The 20,473-nt window shown below is 40.1% G+C and overlaps 1 protein-coding gene across 2 annotated transcripts in view; it reads right to left on the bottom strand.

Annotated features, from left to right (window-relative positions):
- Window positions 1–20,473, bottom strand: part of LOC122091719 (putative GPI-anchor transamidase) — an 82,095-nt gene that overhangs the window by 42,480 nt on the left and 19,142 nt on the right. Inside the window, exons 2-4 of one of the 2 annotated variants that reach the window (XM_042661820.1) lie at window positions 6,312–6,427; window positions 5,672–5,713; window positions 5,432–5,576 (exon numbers count right to left, since the gene is read on the bottom strand). In XM_042661820.1, coding sequence (XP_042517754.1) covers window positions 5,432–5,576; window positions 5,672–5,697 — 171 coding nt within the window. In that variant the 5' untranslated portion in view covers window positions 5,698–5,713; window positions 6,312–6,427. The remainder of the gene's footprint in view (window positions 1–5,431; window positions 5,577–5,671; window positions 5,714–6,311; window positions 6,428–20,473) is intronic. The other variant, XM_042661819.1, reaches the window with a different exon arrangement.

Below are 20,473 nucleotides of genomic sequence, written 5' to 3'. Positions count from 1 at the left end.
ACACTGCCATGAAGCTCGCCTTTAGAGCTACAATCATTAAATGAAGCCCAATCTTCGTAGATGGACTTACAACTCTAGATCATTTGATATGATTTGGAACACCATCTACTTTGACGTCTCCTCCAAACTTGCTTTGATCCCTCATCAGTCGGATGTTGATTTCTCAAGGAACAAGCTTATTGTTGTCTCCTAGGGACTGCCTTTGTCTATTTTGCTCCCCCTCCCGCTACCCTCTAGGGTTGTATCTTCTCCACTATAGCCCTTAGGGGCCTTGTATACCACCCCCCTTTTTCTCCCTTTGGTATTGAATTATTTGTTCACCCAAAAAAAATGTTGTCAAACAAGGCCTTAGTCTCTAAGAAATAGAATACTTGAACACTAAGGCTCTATATGGTAACGTTTCCGTTTTTAAAAAATTGATTCCGGGTCTGGTACGTATATTTGTGTTTCTCTGTTTTTGGAGTGATTTTGTGCCTTAAATCAAGTATGCTAAAACCAGAAAAATAAAAAATAAAAAAAAAAATTGTTTCCATCACTAGAAAAAAACAGGAACATGTAAATTAACAGATCATCTCTTCTGTTTATACATAAAATTCCACCCCCAACATATTTTAATGACATGTATTTTTGAAAACATTATTTTTTGCCACATAAGCAAGATAATCTCCTTTACAAATCCATAAAATCAACAAAGAGCCATTAGTACCTAGTTACATTGTTTATCAAGTTCGTCCACAACTATCATGTTCGTCCAAAAGTTAAAGCAAAATTTATTACACAATAGTTAATACTTAAAAGAAAATGAAAAAAGAAAAACACCTCCCTTACATTCGCCTCAAGAAGTGTGTTATTCCTTGGGGCCACTCAAGGGGGTGTTTAGTGTTATTCACTGCTTTCAGTGAAAGTTGAGTGGTTCTCATTCAACTCCGGAATGATCTAGTCCATGCGGTTGCGGGGTCAGTATGGGCCCACGGGACTAGTCTGACCGAAGGCCTAGATACCCGTCGTTAGCAAAAAAAAAAAACCTCCTCCCTCCCGCTCCCGCTCCCCCTCCCCCTCCCCCTCCCCCTCTCCTTAAACCCTAAACCCAACCCAATAAAATGATGAATAAAAATCATCCTCCCATGCATGGACATTGGACAGTCATTGATATGTGTGCCATCTTCCCAACTAACCCAAGGAGACAGTGAATGTAGTAGTGGACATTACCCAAAGGAAAGGAAACAATGAATGAGAGTTTGAATAGACCCATCTTTTCATGTAAGGTGAAAGAGCATCCAAGTTACAAACAGGAAATTCATCCATCCATAATTATGATGATGGTTGGTCTTTATTTCTGGTGTACTCTTCACTTGGAAAGATATTTGATTTGAGACTTTTGGACAAAATTAGTTCTTTTTTTTTTTTTTCTGTCATGGGATTGAGGATCCCAGAATGAAGTTTAGAGCAGATAGTGTGACATTCACAAGGTACTAGAGACTACATGTATATGCATACAACACCACAGCAGGAGAAGTCCATGGGGAGAAGATGGCCTTATGTATATGACAAGGGCTAATACTGATTCCCATCATTATCCCAAAAAAAGTAATCATAGAGAACACACTAAAACTCAGGACCTATTGTGTCTTCTTTGACAACAAATAAAATGCACTAGAAAACAAACTACTCAAATATGCTGTGCAATTTTGTTCAACACTTGATCAACTCTAATTTGTCTCCACCAAAATGCTCAATTTGAACAGTTAAAACTGGAAATCAAAGGGAAAAACTACTTGGTTTACAGAGAGAAAAGAGTAGAAAATCAAACCATCAATAAACAATTCCAAGTTACATATGAGAAGTTAGGATCAGGGGTTCACATTTCAGTGCAAGGACTCAACTTAGGCAGGGGCGAAGCCAGATTGAATTTAGATTCATAGTTCTTTACCTTTGAAATGAGACCTATCTCAACACCACAGATACCTTGGTAGTGAGCAACTAAGACATTCTGCCAACTCCAGAAAAAATCTTTACAGATTCAAGAGCACAAAAATGCATTGCCTTCATGTATATGACACGGGTTAATGCTGATTTCCATGATTATCAACAAAAGAGTGGGATTCATCAACTTCACATTCCCCATATATGCAGTAAAGGTTGCAGAAGAAAACTTGAAGCCATAGATATGTAAGTGAAATTTGGGGATTTTAGGATTTGGGGTTGGAAACAAAGAGGGAAGAAATACATAAGGGTTTTTTTTGTTGTGACTTCTATAGGATTAGAATCAAATCATCCTGTGTATAGTAAACAAAATTAAAATTATATGCATAGATTAAGATACGGAGAGGATTGTTACTTTCGATTGAAAGGGTACAAAGTGATTTGAAGGAAGTTGAACCTTGTGAACAAAAAGCCCCTTGTTGTGGCTGCTATCCTATTACCCCAGGGCATAGGAGATTTCACGATAGCGATTTCACTTCTCAATGGTATGCAACATGTATTTCAAAGGAGAGAGAACTATGGTTACCAGTCCTTTCCAAAACGATGGAGTGTGGAGTTCTTGCCAAGAGGATAAGCCCTTAAATGGAGTTCTTTAGCAATGGAGGTCTTCAATGATGAGTGTGGAGTTCCTACTGCAGAGCACTTCCACGATGGAGGTTTTTTAATCTTTTTTTGGGGAAAGACTTCAATGATGGAGTTTGGACAGCGATGGAGAGGAGAGAGAGAAAGAGATGAGAGCAAGAGAAGAGAGTGTAACCCGCGAACCTTCTTCACACCATTGCTCCTCTTTCGCCATTCCAAGTTGGAAGATAGAGTTAGTAGATTGAAGTCCTCAATTGTTATGTTTTAAGTGCCAAATTGCTATATTACCCCCTCGTAACTTAAGTTGGCAATTTGTTTCTCCATCTTCTGGTCATAATTGAATCTGAGATTTCAAAACACCTATTTTGTGTGCTAAATATGAGACTCAAAACTGTACCAATACCCAGTTCATTAAAAAATAAATAAATAAATAAAAATAAAAAATAAAAAAAACCAGCCATACCATGCAAATCTTACCCAATTTCTGTTCCAGAAAAAAAAGGGGGAAAACACCATTATCCATTTTTTAGAGCGTTATCATACAGAACCTAAGGAACTACCTAATAGCAAAAGTATGAAAAATGCCTTTTGACTGAAATATAAATTTAATTTAAAATTACGAAAATACCCAATGAAAAACTAGCAATTTGAGATCCTCATACTCATTCCAACACCTCTGGGCCCCTCATCTTCATGTTGATGCCAAATATGAATGGGAGCGCAAGAGTTAAGGCCGTGATGCCATCTTTGATAAACCTTAAGTGGCTGGAACTGATTCCCATCACATATTGTTTTCCATTAGGGCATGATACCTACTAATTTAAAAGCTTATCTTTGACCCATAGTTGTCACGGCGTCAAATCGATCCAAGGCGGTGGAGGGGTGGCTAATCGATTTGGCGATGAATCGCCCGTTATGGCGTTGCCATGGCGGTCAAATCGCCTGTGTCATTTTTTTCCCCTATTTTATAAAGTTATTTAGTATGCTATTTTTTTTATTTCCACTATTTTTTAAAGTTATTTAGCATGCTACAAGCCTACAATATATACCATATAACATATAAAACCAACATTAAGCAACATCAAATCATCAAAAATCAACATAGCCCTATCAAAATCACCCTGCATTTTACAAAAAATCGACCGCCTAGTGAATCAGGCGTGACCTGGCGTCCATGGCGGTGCCATAGAGACGCTTATCAGCCAATGGCGACCGCCATTTGTGAATCACGTAAATCGTAGCACTGCCATGAACTTCTTTTTCAGCCAGGACGCCAAATCGCCGCCTTGGCGACGCCATGACAACTATGCTTTGACCTTCCAACATCAAACCAGCCCCTCTATCCAGAGATATTTTGAATTTGAAGGCCCGAAAGTCAAAATTTATAGTTATCTATAATATAGTTTACAGGGTAAATTACAGATTAATAAAATTTCATTTTAACAATACAGATATAAATTTCTCAGTTTCCTTCAAGAGCACCTGATGTAGATACACATGCTGGCCTCTATTATAAAAGAAGGAAGAACCCAGCCCAGCCTTAGGCTGATCAAGCCAGCCCAAAGCTGGCCAAATTTTCTCAGATCCGGTTCATTACAGCAGGCCATCGAACCAGCTGATATGGCCTCAGTATTCTACAGTATTTTGTCTTATTTGATGTCTTCTAAGCCCCATCACAGCAGCCATCAATCCAGCCAAGTAGCAGCCAGCCTAGAAGCTTCCTTCTTGCCTGTGATTTGTCTTGGAAGGTGTATTTTGTCTGGTCGACCACAGTTTAGAGTATCAAGTTAGCCTTCTAGAAGAGTCTAGTATTGTCCTTTATAATTGTCTTAGTGAGCAAGTTATTAGTTTTTAGTAGTTTCATGTCAAGTCAATTAGTTTCTAATTTCTGACTATTACCTTTCTAGGATTTTTACTATGTTTTGAGTCTCTACCCTCTACTAGAAAAAGAGATGTTGCTGTAACACAAATTACTATTGATGAATCAATGAATTTGCAGCCTTGCTTCCTCCCTAATTCTGAGAAAGAATTGATTCAACAGCTGAGATAACTGTGGGTAAGAGACTCAGGACTGAAAAAGTCCATCCCACCCACATCTAGCCCATCTTTGTTCTCTTTTCTTCTTTGTTCTACTTTGTGAGAGAGTGATTGAGTGTCGAACTGTGGATTGCAGAAAAGCTGAAGCCCTAAGAAGCCTCTACAGTTTGGAGTTCATAAACAGCCCCAAAAGACAGAATCGATCCAAGCTAGTCAGGGCTTTCTCCTCTTGGTTCGAATCTCAGATCTCCCAGATCTGAGCCCCTCTCTTCAGCCCTTTGAGGGCCTGTTCTACCCCACGAAGAGACATTCGACCAGCTTCTTGGAGCCTTTGGAGGCCTGATCAGCCAGCTACAGGGAATCTCCCTATCAAGCTACTCTAAACCCTAATTGCTGCTGGTCTTTTCTGTTGCTGTGTTACTGCACCTTCACAGGCCTGCTGTAGTGCTGTGGGCCATCTTTGGAGGAATTGTTGGCCTCATACCAAGCAACACTCGACCACGTTTGCTGGTCCTTTGGACTCCTACTTTGTGACTTCTCAGATTATCTCACTTCAGCCCAGTTGGATCCAAGATCTGAAACCTAAATCTGGGTTTGATGTGGAGTTTATGTATTACCTGGGGTTATTTGCTGAGGTGAGTAACCTTACATAAGCACCAAATGTTGAAATTAGATTAACCTAACATTTTAATTTTAGGTTTTCAATAAATCCAAAACCTGCAAGCTGCAAGTTTCTAATAAACCAAAGCAACACCTAAACGGGGTTTGCAGGCACCAAAGCTCAACCGAAAGCTACAACAGACTGTGGAACTATAAAAAGGAGTCTAACCTCAACATTATCTCCGTATAAATTAAGGCGGTGGTTCTCATTGTTGAAGACTTGAGCAGGATACTTGTTCCTAGCATTACAAGCCATGTCATCAGCCAGCATAAGTATTATCCTCTCATCAGGAATTCCAAGCCTTTTTACTGTCCTGGAGAAGACAGAAGACAAGATCAGTTAATTAAATGAGCCCAACAGAACAGGGGGAAAAAAAAGAACTTGAGACCTACAACCCCGTATGCTTACCTATACAAAGATAGAGTATTGGCCATATGTCGATAATTAAACCTGCCCAAGAGAATTCATTAAATAAACTAACCCCCTTAATCTTAGGATATCAAATAAAAAGTAAATGGAAATAATTAACCACAGTAACACCTTCAAAAAGTAACTTGTAAGAGTCTAATTTTGGAGATATCCGAGAAAATAAAGAATATACTAATCAACTCAATAATTACAATATCTATGGTCATAAAATGTCCACTTTCCAGTCTATAATGGACCTGGGGTATCCAACTCAATGTTTACGGTTAGCAAGCATCACGATAAAACAAGGCCTATCAGTCACTCAACCGAGAATAACTGTGTAAATTTATCCAGTGCAAACCATGTGTATAAATTGGTAAAACCTCTGATATTCTAGCTCAAACTTCTCTGCAGCCCTGGTGCACTGCACTAAAAGAATCCAACCTAGGTGGAGATGTTGCTCCACATACTCCTCTCACTAATCTCTCTTCTTAAATTATAAAAGCTGGTTGAGACGTCATCTTTTCCCACAACGGGAATAAAATTCCAACTTGAGAAGTCAGTCAAAAGATTCACTCTCCTCTATACTTGAAGCATGTGATTTGGACCAGGATCCCTTGCTGAAGTGGTGATAACTCACAAGATATTTGCCACTGTAAATATTGCTGAAAGAAGAATAACCCTAGTTGTAGCTGAAGTGCAGATCCGATCTGAGTTTGAAATTCATCTTCATCCTGAAAACTAACTGCTTGACAGCTTCAACATCCACAAAAAGAAAAGGACTATTACATCATAATTGATAAAGAGGCGCCATAAATTATTAACCATCTTATAATTTCAAAAACATCATTTTATTCAAGTAACACAAAAAAAAAAAAAAAAAAAGGCTACTCCACTGACTTTAAAATATTTAAGTATGAATGTAAAACCAAAAACAAGAAAAGGTGAATGAAATAATACCTACTGAAGGAAAAACAAAGAAAATTATGCATATTTTATTAAAACTACATTTTTTTTTTTGGATGAATAAATAAACTCATTACTATTGTGATAACGGGTTTAGGAAAAGTGTCAGTTGCCAAACGGACCCTAAGGGGTTTAATGGTCTTTGTAATTCTCTAGAACTTTCTCTCCATTATTATAAATAAAGAGGGCTGGTGTCATATTTGACACAAGTCATTAACCCCTTCCAACATGATATCAAAGCCATAGGATCTGAAACCCTAAGGGCTCTCTTTTCCATCTCTTTTTCTCTTTTTCGTTTCTCTCTCTCTCTCTCCCATCGCTTCCCTCCATCTCACTTCATCTGCTTCTCTCGCGTGGTGGGAGCTTCTTAAATCACCAAGAGGGTTTCTAGCCTCCATTCATCCTTCCTCTGGGCTCCCAAACTCTCTTCTACAATGATCTGAGAGAGCCAGACCCTTTTTTTCATTACTTTTTCAAGGTTTTTTCCCTAAAAACGTTTTACCATTGCCAGGATGCTTTTTCCCTGCTCGATGCTCCAATCGTCTCGATGTTTGTTGTGATTGGTGCTCCTTATCTTTGTAGTGGTATGTACTAACCACTTTTCCATTTGAGGTATTCATAGTTGTCACGGCGTCAAATCGATCCAAGGCAGTGGAGGGGTGGCTAGTCGATTTGGCGATGAATCGCCCATTATGGCGTTGCCAAGGCGGTCAAATCGCCCATGTGTCATTTTTTATTTTTCCTATTTTCTAAAATTATTTAGTATGCTATTTTTTTATCTCCCCTCTTCTCTAAAGTTATTTAGCATGCTACAAGCCTACAATATATACCATATAACATATAAAATCAACATTAAGCAACATCATATCATCAAAAATCAATATAGCCCTATCAAAATCACCTTGCATTTTACAAAAAATCGACCGCCTAGTGAATTAGGCTTGACCTGACGTTCATGGCGACGCCTATCAGCCAATGGCGACCGCCATTTGTTAGTCACGTAAATCGTAGCACTCCTATGAACTTCTTTTTCCGCCAGGACGTCAAATCACTGCCTTGGCGACGCCATGACAACTATGGAGGTATTTGTTCTAGAGCTATCCCCAAAATCGATTTCTCAGGGTTTTTCTCCCTTAATTAATTTTTGGGTTTTTTAGCCTTTTCTGATTTTTTTGTGCTTTCTCTATCTCCGGCTAGTGTCTCTTCTATCTGCATAGCCCCTTAAGTAGAAACCATGTCTACTAGCTTGTCTGCTTCTACTAGCAGAGACACCATGGTTCTTCCTACCTTTCCTCCCTTTGCTATCATGCTTGATGGCACAAACTACTTTATGTGGTTACGTTTGGTCTGCAACTCCATTAAGTCATGTGGCTATTACAAGTACCTCAGTAGAACCACGAAGCATCGGACCATCAGTCCTAAGATTGATAAGTGGGAGTATGCAACTCTCTGGTTATGGCCTTCCATGTCAACTCCATGTTGCCACAGCTTTCACATGGCTATCTCCTCCTTGACTCCTTCGAAGATTTGGAAGTCTGTCCAGGATATCTATTCCCAGGAGGGGAATGATGCTCAGGTCTTTAAGCTACGCCTGAAGGTTTGTGATCTAAGGCAAGGGCTCACTCTGTCACAGTACTACTATGAGTTGCAGACATTGTGGACTGAGCTTGACTTTTATGAATAGTATACTCCTTGCACCCCTGCAGATGTCACTAGTTTTCGGAAGCGAGAGGACAAGATCCAAATCTATGACTTTCTGGCAAGTCTGAATGTGGAGTTTGATCAGTTGTAGTCCCAGGTTTTTAGTTGTAACCCCTATCCTACCTTGGATCAAGCTTATGCTGTGATCCAACTAGAGGACAGCCCATGTACCACTATGCTTCCACAACCTACTACCACTCCTACTGAAAAATCTGAACTTGTCTTTAGCACTCAATCCCTCAGTGTAGCCCCATAGTCTGGTGGCTCCTCTACCAAGACTCCATTAAAGTGCAATTACTGTGAGGAGCATCACACCAAGGAGCCTGCTAGAAACTTAGGGAATGTACAGTAACGTTCTAAAAAATGGGTTCTGATGTTTTTTCATTTTGTTGGAACAGAAATAGGGTAAAAACTGTATGATAAGCCCGGTTCAATTTCTTGTTTTATTGAAATGAATCGGGGCATTTGTGAGGTTTTGGAGTATGAAAATCTTGCTTTTCAATCCCAGAATTGATTATGAGCAAAAGGCACAGAATTGGAAGACTCACTTAAGTGAGGAGGGGCGTAAATGTCAAATGCTACTACAAACATAACATTCTCCTAAAAACCTCCCATTACTCCTTCGTCCTCTCTATACTTGAGTATGAAGTTGCAGAAGCAAGCAACGATTTTGTGCACGAAGTTGAAGAAGCTCACGGCGACCTCAATCTCTACCTCTTCTCCTAATTCGGTAAATTATATTCATAATTTCTCTGCATTCAAAGCTCTTGTTCTACAAAGTATAATATGCAAGAAGTTAGGATTTCTCAAGTTAGGGTTTTGGAAAACACCCAACTCAGTAATCAAAGCCTAGAAGAACCATCCGTTTTCGTTCCATTGTTCATTCCCTCAATAAATACTTTCTGAAAAAAAAAAAAAAAAAACTTACGGCTGTAGTGATCGATTTTTGTAGGACCCAGTCATCGAAGGTTTAAATTCTCGTTTTTTGGATGGGACTCTTATTCTAGTTTAAGGAGGAGAAAGGAGGGGAAGAAGCTAAAGAAGATTGCAGAGTTTTATATTTTATTTAATTTTTTTTTCCAGGTACTTGGTATTGTGCTTCTCTAATTTCCAATCTAAGCCTTCAAATCTCCTATGGGTTTTTCTTTATCTGGGCAATGCTGAATGAATAATAACTTGTAATGCAAGATAAATTGCAAATGAATCATCGTTTCATTGCTTTGTTCATATGTTAATTTTTTCACCTCTTGATTGCCCAATTCACAATTTTAAGGGCCTCTCCTCCAACAATTTGCTAATACTTCTTTTACATTGCAAAATTGTAATAATAAACTGGGATGTTGCTCAAATGTCACAATTTAAGGCTTGTTCATCATTCTCACTCGTTTCTGTGATCCGTTGTGGCAATTGGTTGTTCCCTAAAAAATAAGTCCCAAGAGTTCAGTTTCCTAACATTGAAGAGTTTCTTCTCCTTCTTCAAATTCAATCTCAACCAGCTTTCAGTTATCTGTGATTTCATGATAGATTTTTCTAGGATAAAGTTCTTACTTGTAAAGCTCTTGCTTTTCTCTTTTCTTTTCTTCTGTAGCATCATTTCCATATATTTTTATCTGAGTAGTGCTAAAAGAAAATGAATTGGCAGATGGGTAGTGTTTAACCAATGAGTGGTTAATATGGCTCAGATGATTCAGATTTAACTCCCGTAGTCCCCAACCAGAGTGAGTGAGTCTCAAATGAATTGCTTTTCTCTTTTCCTTTCTGTTTTACTGCTTTTCTAAATGGGTAGTGTTTAACCAATGAGTAGTTAATATGGCCTCAGGGATCTTTGTTTTAGGGTCTTACAGTCGTGCTTCAAGCATCCTTGTTTTTGCTATACTGGTGCCAATGGAAATCTTGGTTAGGAGTTATAAATGATAAAAATTTATTACTACTATACTACTTTTCTAAATGCATTAGTGTTAAACCATGGCATGTATATGGCTATTTTGAATCCTTAGGGTTGAAAATTGTGAATAAGTATAGATGATGAATGAATTCAACAGAAACGATTATGTTAAGTGCGAACAATACAAGTTTCTATTTCTTCCAGGTTACAAAAACATTTTTTTTTAGCATTACCATACAGCATTTAAGACGTAAAATCACTCCAAAAACACAGAAATAGAAAAAAGTGTGTTGGACCCAAAATCAAGTTTTTAAAATAGAAGTGTTACAGTACAGAGCCCTAATGGCCACCCTGCTGATACATCTGGAAAAGGGCGAGGGAAGAGTCGTTCCGGTACTCGTGGGCAGGCCAACCATACTGAGAGCCCTGACTCTGACTCTGCTCCTAGCACCTCAGCAGCTTTGCTATCATCTGATGAGCTTACTGCCCTCCGGGTCTTCTGACATGTCCGGACTCTCTTGCCCCAGCCATTGAGAGCTCTACTTATTCCACCCCTTCTAGATCAGGTATCTCATTCTGTGGCCATACTATGTCTGTCCCTTCTACCCCTTGGATTATAGACACTGGGGCTTCTAATAATATGACAGGCCGCTTGCCTCTTTTTTCACAGAACACTACCTTACCATTGCCGCAATGGTAAGGTAGTGTTTTATGAAAAAAGAGGCAAGCGGCCTGTCATATTATTAGAAGCCCCAGTGTCTATAATCCAAGGGGTAGAAGGGACAGACACAGTATGGCAGGTCAAGTTAGCTAACGAAACTTATTCCACTATTCAGGGAAAAAGCTCTGTTAGTTGTACCCCTTCTTTATCACTTTCTACTGTATTGCAAGTTCCTTCTTTCCCCAATAACCATTTGTCCATTAGTAGTCTTCCAGTCTTAGTTGCAAAGTCACATTTTTTCCCGTCTCATTGTATTTTTCAGGATCTGGTGATAGGGGCAATGATTGGCTCTGGTAGGGTGCGTGGTGGTCTGCATATGCCTGATGGTGACTCGGCATTGGTCTCTGGTCAGGCTCTTCAGACTTCTTCTATGTCGCCTCCCATCTCTGAGTTACTACAGTGGCATCGTCGGTTAAGACACCCCTCTTTGGGAACTTTAGCTAGGGTTTTTTCATTTTTTTAAATTGTGATTCGAGTCACTTTTTTTGTGAGCATATGTTTTGGCCAAACAAACTTAAATCACTTATTCTGTTTCTGGAAATAAAAGTCACTCATTTTTCATTGATACATTCTGATATTTGGGGTCCGCCCGCAATATGTCTGACAATCGTTATCGGTGGTTTATCTCTTTTATTGATTGTCATTCTCGGACCATTGGGTTTATATGATGCAAACCAAGGGCGAGACCTTCTATTGTTTTCAGCAATTTCACTATATGGTTTAGACTCAGTTCGGTGTTACCATTAAGATCCTTCGAAACGATAATGGTAGTGAATACTTCAAAAGGTCCTTTCAGACTTACCTTTCCAATCATGGGATGATCCATCAGACTAGTGTGGATACACCGACTCATAATGGTGTTGCTGAGCAAAAGAATCGCCACCTTTGTGAGGTAGCACACTTTCTTATGTTTGAGATGCATGTTCCTTCCCAGTACTGGAGTGACACGATTCTCACTGCTGCCTTTTCAACCGAATGCCTTCTCGGGTCCATTCCTTCTTCTCCCCTCTGGATCTTCTCCAAGCTTTCGCTACTTTTCCTATTCCTCCTAAGGTATTCGGTAGTGTTTTCTATGATCGCGAATGTCATCCTCATAGAAAGTTTGATTCTCTTGGTCACCGATGCATTTTTCTGGGGTATGCTCCTACTCAGAAAGGTTATCGGTGTTTTCATCCTCCCACTTGACGTTGGTTTGTGACTATAGATGTTGTCTTTCACGAATTGGCGTCCTACTACACTACAACACCTCTATAGGGGGAGTCTCCTTCCATTGTGGAAGATGTGCTGCCACCTATTGAAATTGCTGTCCCAACCACTATCCCATTTCTGAAGGAGAGTGACACTCTTACTTCGCATCGGCCAGAGATACGTGTTTATAGTCGCAGAGAGCAGACTCATACCACTATACATCCAGCATCTACCCTACCATGCCAATTGTCTCCTCTTGAGCTTGATCTTGTCCCCTTAGACCCAGGTAATTCTCCTTCTCCTTCTATTGATCAGTCTTTTGAGTTGCCTACTGTTGTTCGTAAAGGCAGTACGTCTTGTACTTTACATCCAATTGCTAAAAATGTTTCTTCTGATTCACTTTCTCCTTCCTACTATAATCTTGTGTCTTCTCTTTCCTCTGTCTATCCCTAGACCCTGACAGTAAGCAAGTGTAGACTTATAATGGCAGGCATCTATGGTTGAAAAGATGCAGGCTCTGAAGAAGAAAAGCACATGGGATCTGGTGTGTTTTCCCTCACAAAAGAAGATAGTTGGGTGTAAGTGGGTCTTCATAGTAAAATAGAAGGTTGAAGGTACAATGGATCGGTACAAGCCAAACTTGTTGCTAAGGGCTTCACTCAGACTTATGGGATTGACTACCATGAGACTTCTGCTCCAGTTGCTAAAATGAACACAATTCGTTGTATCTTAGTTTGTGCCACCACCTTAGATTGGGATCTCCAGTAGCTAAATGTGAAGAATGCCCTCCTTCATGGGGAACTTGAGGAGGAAGTGTAAATGGACGTTCCTCCTGGGTTCACTTGCTCCAAAACCCAAGCGAAGATATACAAGCTGAAGCATGCATTGTATGGGCTGAAGCAATCCCCTCATGCTTAGTTCGGGTGTTTCCATAAGGCTATGTTTGCTACAAGCTACTCTCAAAGCAATGCTGACCAAACTCTGTTCATCAAAAAATCTGATGGGAAGATTGCTATCTGATAGTCTATGTAGATGATATTGTTATTACTGGTGATGATCTGGCAAACATCTCTCACCTCAAGAGATACTTGAGTGAGGAATTCGAGATCAAAGATCTAGGACAGCTTCGTTACTTCCTTGGTATTGAAGATGATGATCTGGCAGTTACCACTGTGCCTTTTGTTCCCAATAGTGAACAATTGCATAATGTTTTTACTAAAGGTCTTAGTAGTTGATGTTTCATCCTATTATCCATAAGTTTGGCATATGTAATATTTATGCACCAACTTAAGAGGAAGCGTCGTAATAATGGATTTTGGGGAAAGTGTCAGCTGCCAAACGGACCGCCAAGGGGTTTAATGGTCTTTGTAATTCTCTAGAAGTCTCTCCATTGTTATAAATAAAGAGGGCTAGTGTCATATTTGATAGAAGCCATTACCCCATCCAACAATTACCGTAAGGGGAGAAGAATATACAAGGTAAAGGGGGAGGACAAGCCAACAAGAGAAGAAACCTTAGCAAAAGAAAAAAATGGGACAATAGCCACAAGGGGGCTAGAAACTAGCCTCAGACGCAAACCAAGGGACAAAGACAATTATGGTAGAAGGGGAAAGGATGAGACAAAATGGAGGGAATGCCCCAGGAGACAACAATGAGCATGTTCCTTGGGGAATCCCTTACAGATCTAGTGTGTAGAGAGGCAAGCTTATGGCGGACGTCAAAATAGATGGCGTTCCAAATCTTGTCATAAGTACGAGAGTTGGATGTCCATCTACGAAGATTTTGCTCCATCCAGATGTAACTTATGGTAGCACAAAAGGCAAGCTTCCCAGTAGGATCGCAAATAGAGGAACCAACAAAGGTCATGTCAACCCAGATCCATTCTCAACTCAGGGGAAGGATTCTCATCTCGAAGTCCAACAACTACTAAGAACTCTCTTCCAAATGATAGAAGAGAAGGGACAAGAAAAGGCATTCCAACAAAGGCAGAAAGAAGAGGGCACCTAAATGTGCTGGTAGATGAGGAAAGACTCCGTAGAGAGGCAATTAGAAATGGCATGCCAAGTAGTGGATGGCGGGGAATGTGGCCTTTAAACAAGATGATTTTATGCCAAGGAATAGTAGAACCAATGGATCGGATAAGATTCCAAGCAAAGGCGGAACTAAACTTTCCAGTAGGATAGGGGAGCCAGGATACTATAACTTCTCTTCCACGGTGGTCTAGAAGGAGAGAAGATAAGGAAGACTAGAAATCCAATAAGGGGGGAAGAAGGGGGGACAGGATAAGACATTATTCAGAATAATGGAGGCGATATTGAAATTTCTCCCAAAGTCGAAGGAACAGATAATTTTAGGGCTAACAATATAAAGAAGAACACCAATTGGGTGCCAAGGATCTAGCCTGAGGGAGCTTTTGGAGCCATTATTGTTGGATGAGGTAATGACTTGTGTCTAACATGACAATAGACCTCTTTATTTAAATAATGGAGAGAGTTCTAAAATATTACAAGGACTATTAAACCCCTTAAAGACCAAGGATTATTACAACGCTCCCCCAGTCCCCCTCAAGCTGGTGCATAGATATCACATATGCCCAACTTGCAGAGAATAAGATAAAACATCAACTACTAAGACCTTCAGTAAAAAAATCAGCCAATTGTTCACTACTGGGAAAAAAAGGCACAGTGATAACTGATAAGACCAATATTGAGCTTCAGCTTCTCATTGATGAAGTATCAATAAATCTCCACATGCTTGGTTCAAACATGCCAGACAGAGTTTTGAGCAATACTAATGGCATATTTGCTATCACAAAAGAGCTTCCTAGGAATGGTGGCAAGGACAGCCAAAATTGTGAGAAAACCATTAAGCCATAGGAGCTCACAAATGCCATGAGGTATAGCATGGAACTCAACTTTAGCACTTGAATGAGCAACCACGACTTGGTTCTTGGTTGCCATATAACGTTACCACCAACAAAGGTGCAATAACCAGTAGTAGACCTACAGTCATCAGGGGAACCTACCCAATTAGTATCCATGAAGGCCACCACCCTAAGGTGATCATTAGGAGAAAAAAAGGATGCCACATCCTGAAGCAGATTTCAAGTATCGAAGAATACGCAGCACAACTTCCATATGAGTCGAGTAGGGATCATGCATGTACTGACTAACCAAGTTGACAGGGCGTGTATGAGAAAGATCAAGTGCCCCACTAATCTCTAATATCTCCCCTTATCCACAAGGTCACCTTCATTGCTACTCAAGTGATCGTTAGCTTCAATAGGAGTATCTGCCGGTTTACACCCAACATGCATATCTCAGAAAGAAGATCAAGCACATACTTTCGTTGAGACAGCAATAGGTAACTCAAGAGACGGACCAACAGAAGGAAAAGTTTTAGTTTAGGAATGTTTTAGTTGTTAGTTTCCTAGTTAATTACTTCCCTTTTCTTATTAGTTTCCTATTTCAATTATTTCCTTTTTAGCTATTTTCCTTTTTCAATCAGTTTCATATTTTGTAGCCTTCTAGTTTGAAGGAGTAGTTGTGCATATTTAAGAGGCTAACTGATTTTAATTGAGATAGACTTTGAATAATGAAATTGTTGTGCTTTATGCAATGTGAAGCTGTGAGAAACAGAGAGGTGAGAGACCTCTGGTTGAGATGCCCGTGGCTGAGATAGCCTTTCCCCTACCCCCATTCTCCTTTTTTCTATTTTTTTTTTCCCCCTTTATTTTTGAGTGCTGAACATCATCTTCAGAACTACAAAACCATCCAGCAAGACTGAAGAACAGAGATCAGTCTACAGCCAGAATCAACTCAGATCTGCTAGGGTTTGAAGAGCCAATTGAGTCCTCTTATTTTCCAGATCAGTGATCAGCTTCAGCCCCTTTTTGAGGGCTGATTAGGTGACCTGCAGCTACGGTATTGCTGTCCTGTATTTGTTGTACTGTTGGGAGGTATTAATATCATCAATTAGGGATTATTTGAGCATTTGGGGATCCTAACTGGGGTTGGGTAGAACCTACCTAGCCTTAATTCACTTTTAATCTATGGAGACGCTGGAAATGGTTTCAGAAGGTGGTCTCTCTTCGCAATTCCCTACATGCTCGGGTCTACTTCGTGTATTGGGAAAGTAACCAAGTAGCAGACTGGCTGGCTAATTTGGCTTGTGAATCTTCAAACAGTTACCTTTCTGTCAAATCAGATCATTCCGCGTGATCTTTGCCATATTATTAGGGAAGACAGAATGGGCTTACAAGTTTTTTGGTTGTAATTATCTTGTTTATGGTTATTTGTATGGGGTTTATTTGGCGATTTCCAAGAGAGAGAGTGGTTGTTGCACCCGGTTCGGTAAGGCGGGATATCTCCCCCCCCCCGATACTCATTTCTCTTGATTTATGATTTTAATAAAGTTTTAGGGGCTTCCCCAGGTCCCAGGTAATATTCGCGGTAAGATCCCACTTTGGTGGTCATCTGAAGTTCCCAACTGCTGTTCTTGGAGATAAACAGAAGACTCCTTATTTAAGACCTGAGATCAAGAACCTGCAAATCTCTCAGATCTGTGACCTGTTTGAAGAGCCCTTAGAGGGTTTTGTTGGGGACACCAAGGGGCCACTCGATCCAAGTTTCAGGGCCATATGAGGCCTGGATCTGCTACAGCAGATTTTCTTCCAAGTTCCCTTAATTCGAGACCCCAAATCAAGAAGTTTCAGATCTTCCAAACCAGCTGGCACAATCTGAACAAATTTTAGGGTTTTATTCAGCACCCTAGCAGCCTCCTTCGATCCAAGTTTGAGCCCCATCAGAGGCCCCTACAGCCACCCGCAGGTTTTCTCTTCTTCAGCCTTGTTTTGGGCTTTATCTGGATCTGGCTCTGAATTTCCTTAGTTGTGGAGGCTTATTTGATTGGAGTTCTGGAAATATTATTGGGGGTTGTTCAATCAAGACCCTTACATTACCATTGTCCAAGAATCAAACACAAGTCTTCTTAAATAATGATATTAACTCTTTAATTTCAAAACATTGAATTTCCAACTCTTAGAAACCAATCTCAAGGGTTTTATGGGCATCTCTTGAATGGGAAAAAAATATAATGGTGCACATTATTACCTTAAAAATACTCTATGGGCCTAAAGAAAATTCTGCCAAGGCACTGCTGGACCACAAAAACAAAAGTGATTGGGCCGCTGTCGAGACTCTCTGGGCTTTTATCCAACCTAATAAGGCCTTAAGAAACAATTCCAGGGCCTTATATATAGTTTCTGGGTCTTAAAAACAATTGTTGGGCCTTAAAACAGTTTTTGGGCCCACAAAAATTTTGTATCTAAAATATACTATTTCTGAAAACAACAAACGATTTTCAAAAACTATTTGGAAGAATGATCTTCAAATACTGCTGAGTCAACACACCAATCAATCCTGATCTGGGTTGTAAATAAGAGAGAGAGAGAGAGCTGCGATTTGGGTAATGGGAGTCCCAATCGATGAGATTGGGGCTGCCCAACACTTCCATTATATAGCAAAACAGTACTCCTAGTCATAACAGAACTAGGAATCATAACAGTAATAGAAGTAAAAACAGAAACAGAACTAACTTCTAACTAGCTTTCCTAATATAATTAGGACTAGATTAGAACTCCCTTAATGAGGGTCTCATCGCTTATGCCGGACAGCCAGCTGGCCACCACTCCTCCCTCCCTCTCACAACATACCCTATTCTAACACCCCCCCCCTCAAACTGGAGCATAGATGTTAATCATGCCCAACTTGTTATAGATGTAGTCCATTCTACCACCCCCCCAAAGATTTAGTGAAAACATCTCTGCAAGTTGTTCTCCTCTGCGAACATGACTTGCAGAGATAACTCCTTGTTGTAGCTTTTCTCGAACAAAGTGACAATCCACCCCAATGTATGGAGCACTGGATTTGACACAATATGGATCACAGCTTGGGGATCACACCACAACTACATAGAAGAAGTGCACGCAACCCCAAGTTCCGTCAACGGCTGCTTTATCCACATTAGCTCACATGTGGCAGCCATGGCACGATACTTGGACACTCAATAGATCTCGCCACAACAGCCTGCTTTTTGCTCTTCTAAGACACAAGATATCCATCAACAAAAGTTTAGTATCCTATAGTTGACCTCCTATCAACAAGAAATCCAGCCCAATCAGCATTACAGAAACCTTCAATACGATTATATCCATAATCAGAGTACAACAGACCACGGCCTGGAGCTTTCTTGAGATATCTCAGAATACAAACAACGATATCCCAATGTGAAGTTCGTGGAGATGAAAGAAACTAACTCACAACACTGGTAGGGAAGACAATGTTAGGCCGAGTCATAGTCAAATAATTCAGCTTTCCCACCAACCTCCTGTATTTCTCAAGATCTTCTAACACATCACTTCCTGCAGACATAAGTTTCACATTTGGATCCATTAGAGTGCTAAGGGGTTTGGTCCCTAACCTACCCGTTTCTGTAAGTAAATCCAAAACATACTTTCTCTGAGACAGAGGGATTCCCTTCCTTGACTGAGCAACTTCAATCCCTAAAAAGTACTTCAACCTTCTTAGATCCTTAATTTGAAAGTGTTGCTGCAAATGTGCTTTCAAACTTTGGATTCCTTCAACATCATCTCCAATAATGACAATATCAACATATACAACCAGAATTATCCTCCCTACATCAGACCTCCGATAGAACACGGAATGATCATTGTCACACCTTGACAGCCAAATGCACAAACCACATCAGTGAACCTACCAAACCAAGCCCAAGAAAACTGTTTCAGCCCATTCAAGGATTTCTTAAGCTTGCACACCTTTTCACACTCCCACTGAGCAACAAACCCCGGAGGCTACTCCATATACACCTCATGCAAATCATCGTGATGAAATGCATTATTCACATCAAGCTAAAACAATGGCCAATGAGACGAAGCCGCAAGGGAAATCAAAACACGAACAGAAGCCAATTTGGCAACAAGAGAAAAGGTATCCAGATAGTCAACACCAAAAACCTTAGCATACCCCTCCGCAACCAACCGAGCCTTCAAATGGGCAAGAGACATCAGGGTTAAACTTAACCACATAAACCCAACGACAACCAATAGCCTTCTTGCCAAGAGGCAATGGTAGAAGATCCTAAGTCTGGCTTTCTTCTAAAGCAAGCAGTCCGTCTGTCATTGCTGTCCTCCAGTCAGGACTAGATAATGCCTCTGCAAGATTCTTAGGAACAAGATGACAAGCAATAGTGGAAAGAAAAGAATGAAAAGAAGACATGCCAGAATAAGACACAAAATCAGCAATAGGATGTTTGGTACAACTCCTAACACCCTTACGTTGTGCAATAGGAAGATGTAAATCAGAGAGAAGAATACCTGGAGTAGGATCCATAGACAAAGATGATGAGGTAGGTACCGTAAAGAGAGGGTGTGTTGATGTTTCCCGAACACGACGAGTATAAACCTATGGAGCAACAGGTGGAGGAGGAGGTGGTGGTGGCAACTGTTCTTCCGTGGCCTTGTGGAATAGATAGTTGGATAATATAAACTGGAAGATCATCATCCAACTCGGACAAAAAAAATGACTCATCTGTATAGGGTGTGGACTCAAAGGACACTTCAGCACTAATAAAGTATTTTTGAAGGATAGGATAATAACACCGATATCCCTTTTGGGTACATGAGTAACCCAAAAAGGGACATTTAAGAGCTCAAAGATCCAACTTTGTTAAACCTAGACAATGATCACGGATAAAACAAACACATCCAAAAATGCGAGGAAGAAGAACAAAAGTGGGTCAGAAGGAAATAATAAAGAATGAGGAATGCCACCACACAAAACAGAGGAAGGAATACGATTAATAAGATAACAAGCAGTCAAAACAGCATCAGCCCAAAAGTATTTGGCTACATTCATTTCAAACATAAGTGACCAGCATTCAACCTCTATCAATTGACGATTTTTTCTTTTAGCCACTCCATTCTGTTAAGGAGTATCTGAACAAGAAGACTGAAGTATCATACCACAACCAGCAATAAACTGAGAAAACGGACCAAAAAAATACTCTTTTGCATTATCACTTCGTAAAATTTTGATAGTCACATCAAACTGATTTTGAATTTCAGTAACAAAGGCACAAAAGATAGCAAATAACTCGGAACGATTTTTCATTAAAATTCAGGTCATTCTGGAATAGTCATCAATAAAGGTAATGAAATACTTAAAACCTAACTTAGATGTTACAGGACAAGGACCCCATACATCCGATTAAACCAAAGGAAAGGGGATCGTAGACCGTTTATTAACCTGAGGAGAATAACTGA

This window comes from Macadamia integrifolia, chromosome 10, assembly GCF_013358625.1.
Source record: "Macadamia integrifolia cultivar HAES 741 chromosome 10, SCU_Mint_v3, whole genome shotgun sequence".
Taxonomy (NCBI): domain Eukaryota; kingdom Viridiplantae; phylum Streptophyta; class Magnoliopsida; order Proteales; family Proteaceae; genus Macadamia; species Macadamia integrifolia.
Note: the sequence above shows the minus strand (reverse complement) of the source record. Positions and strands in the feature narration are given on the sequence as shown.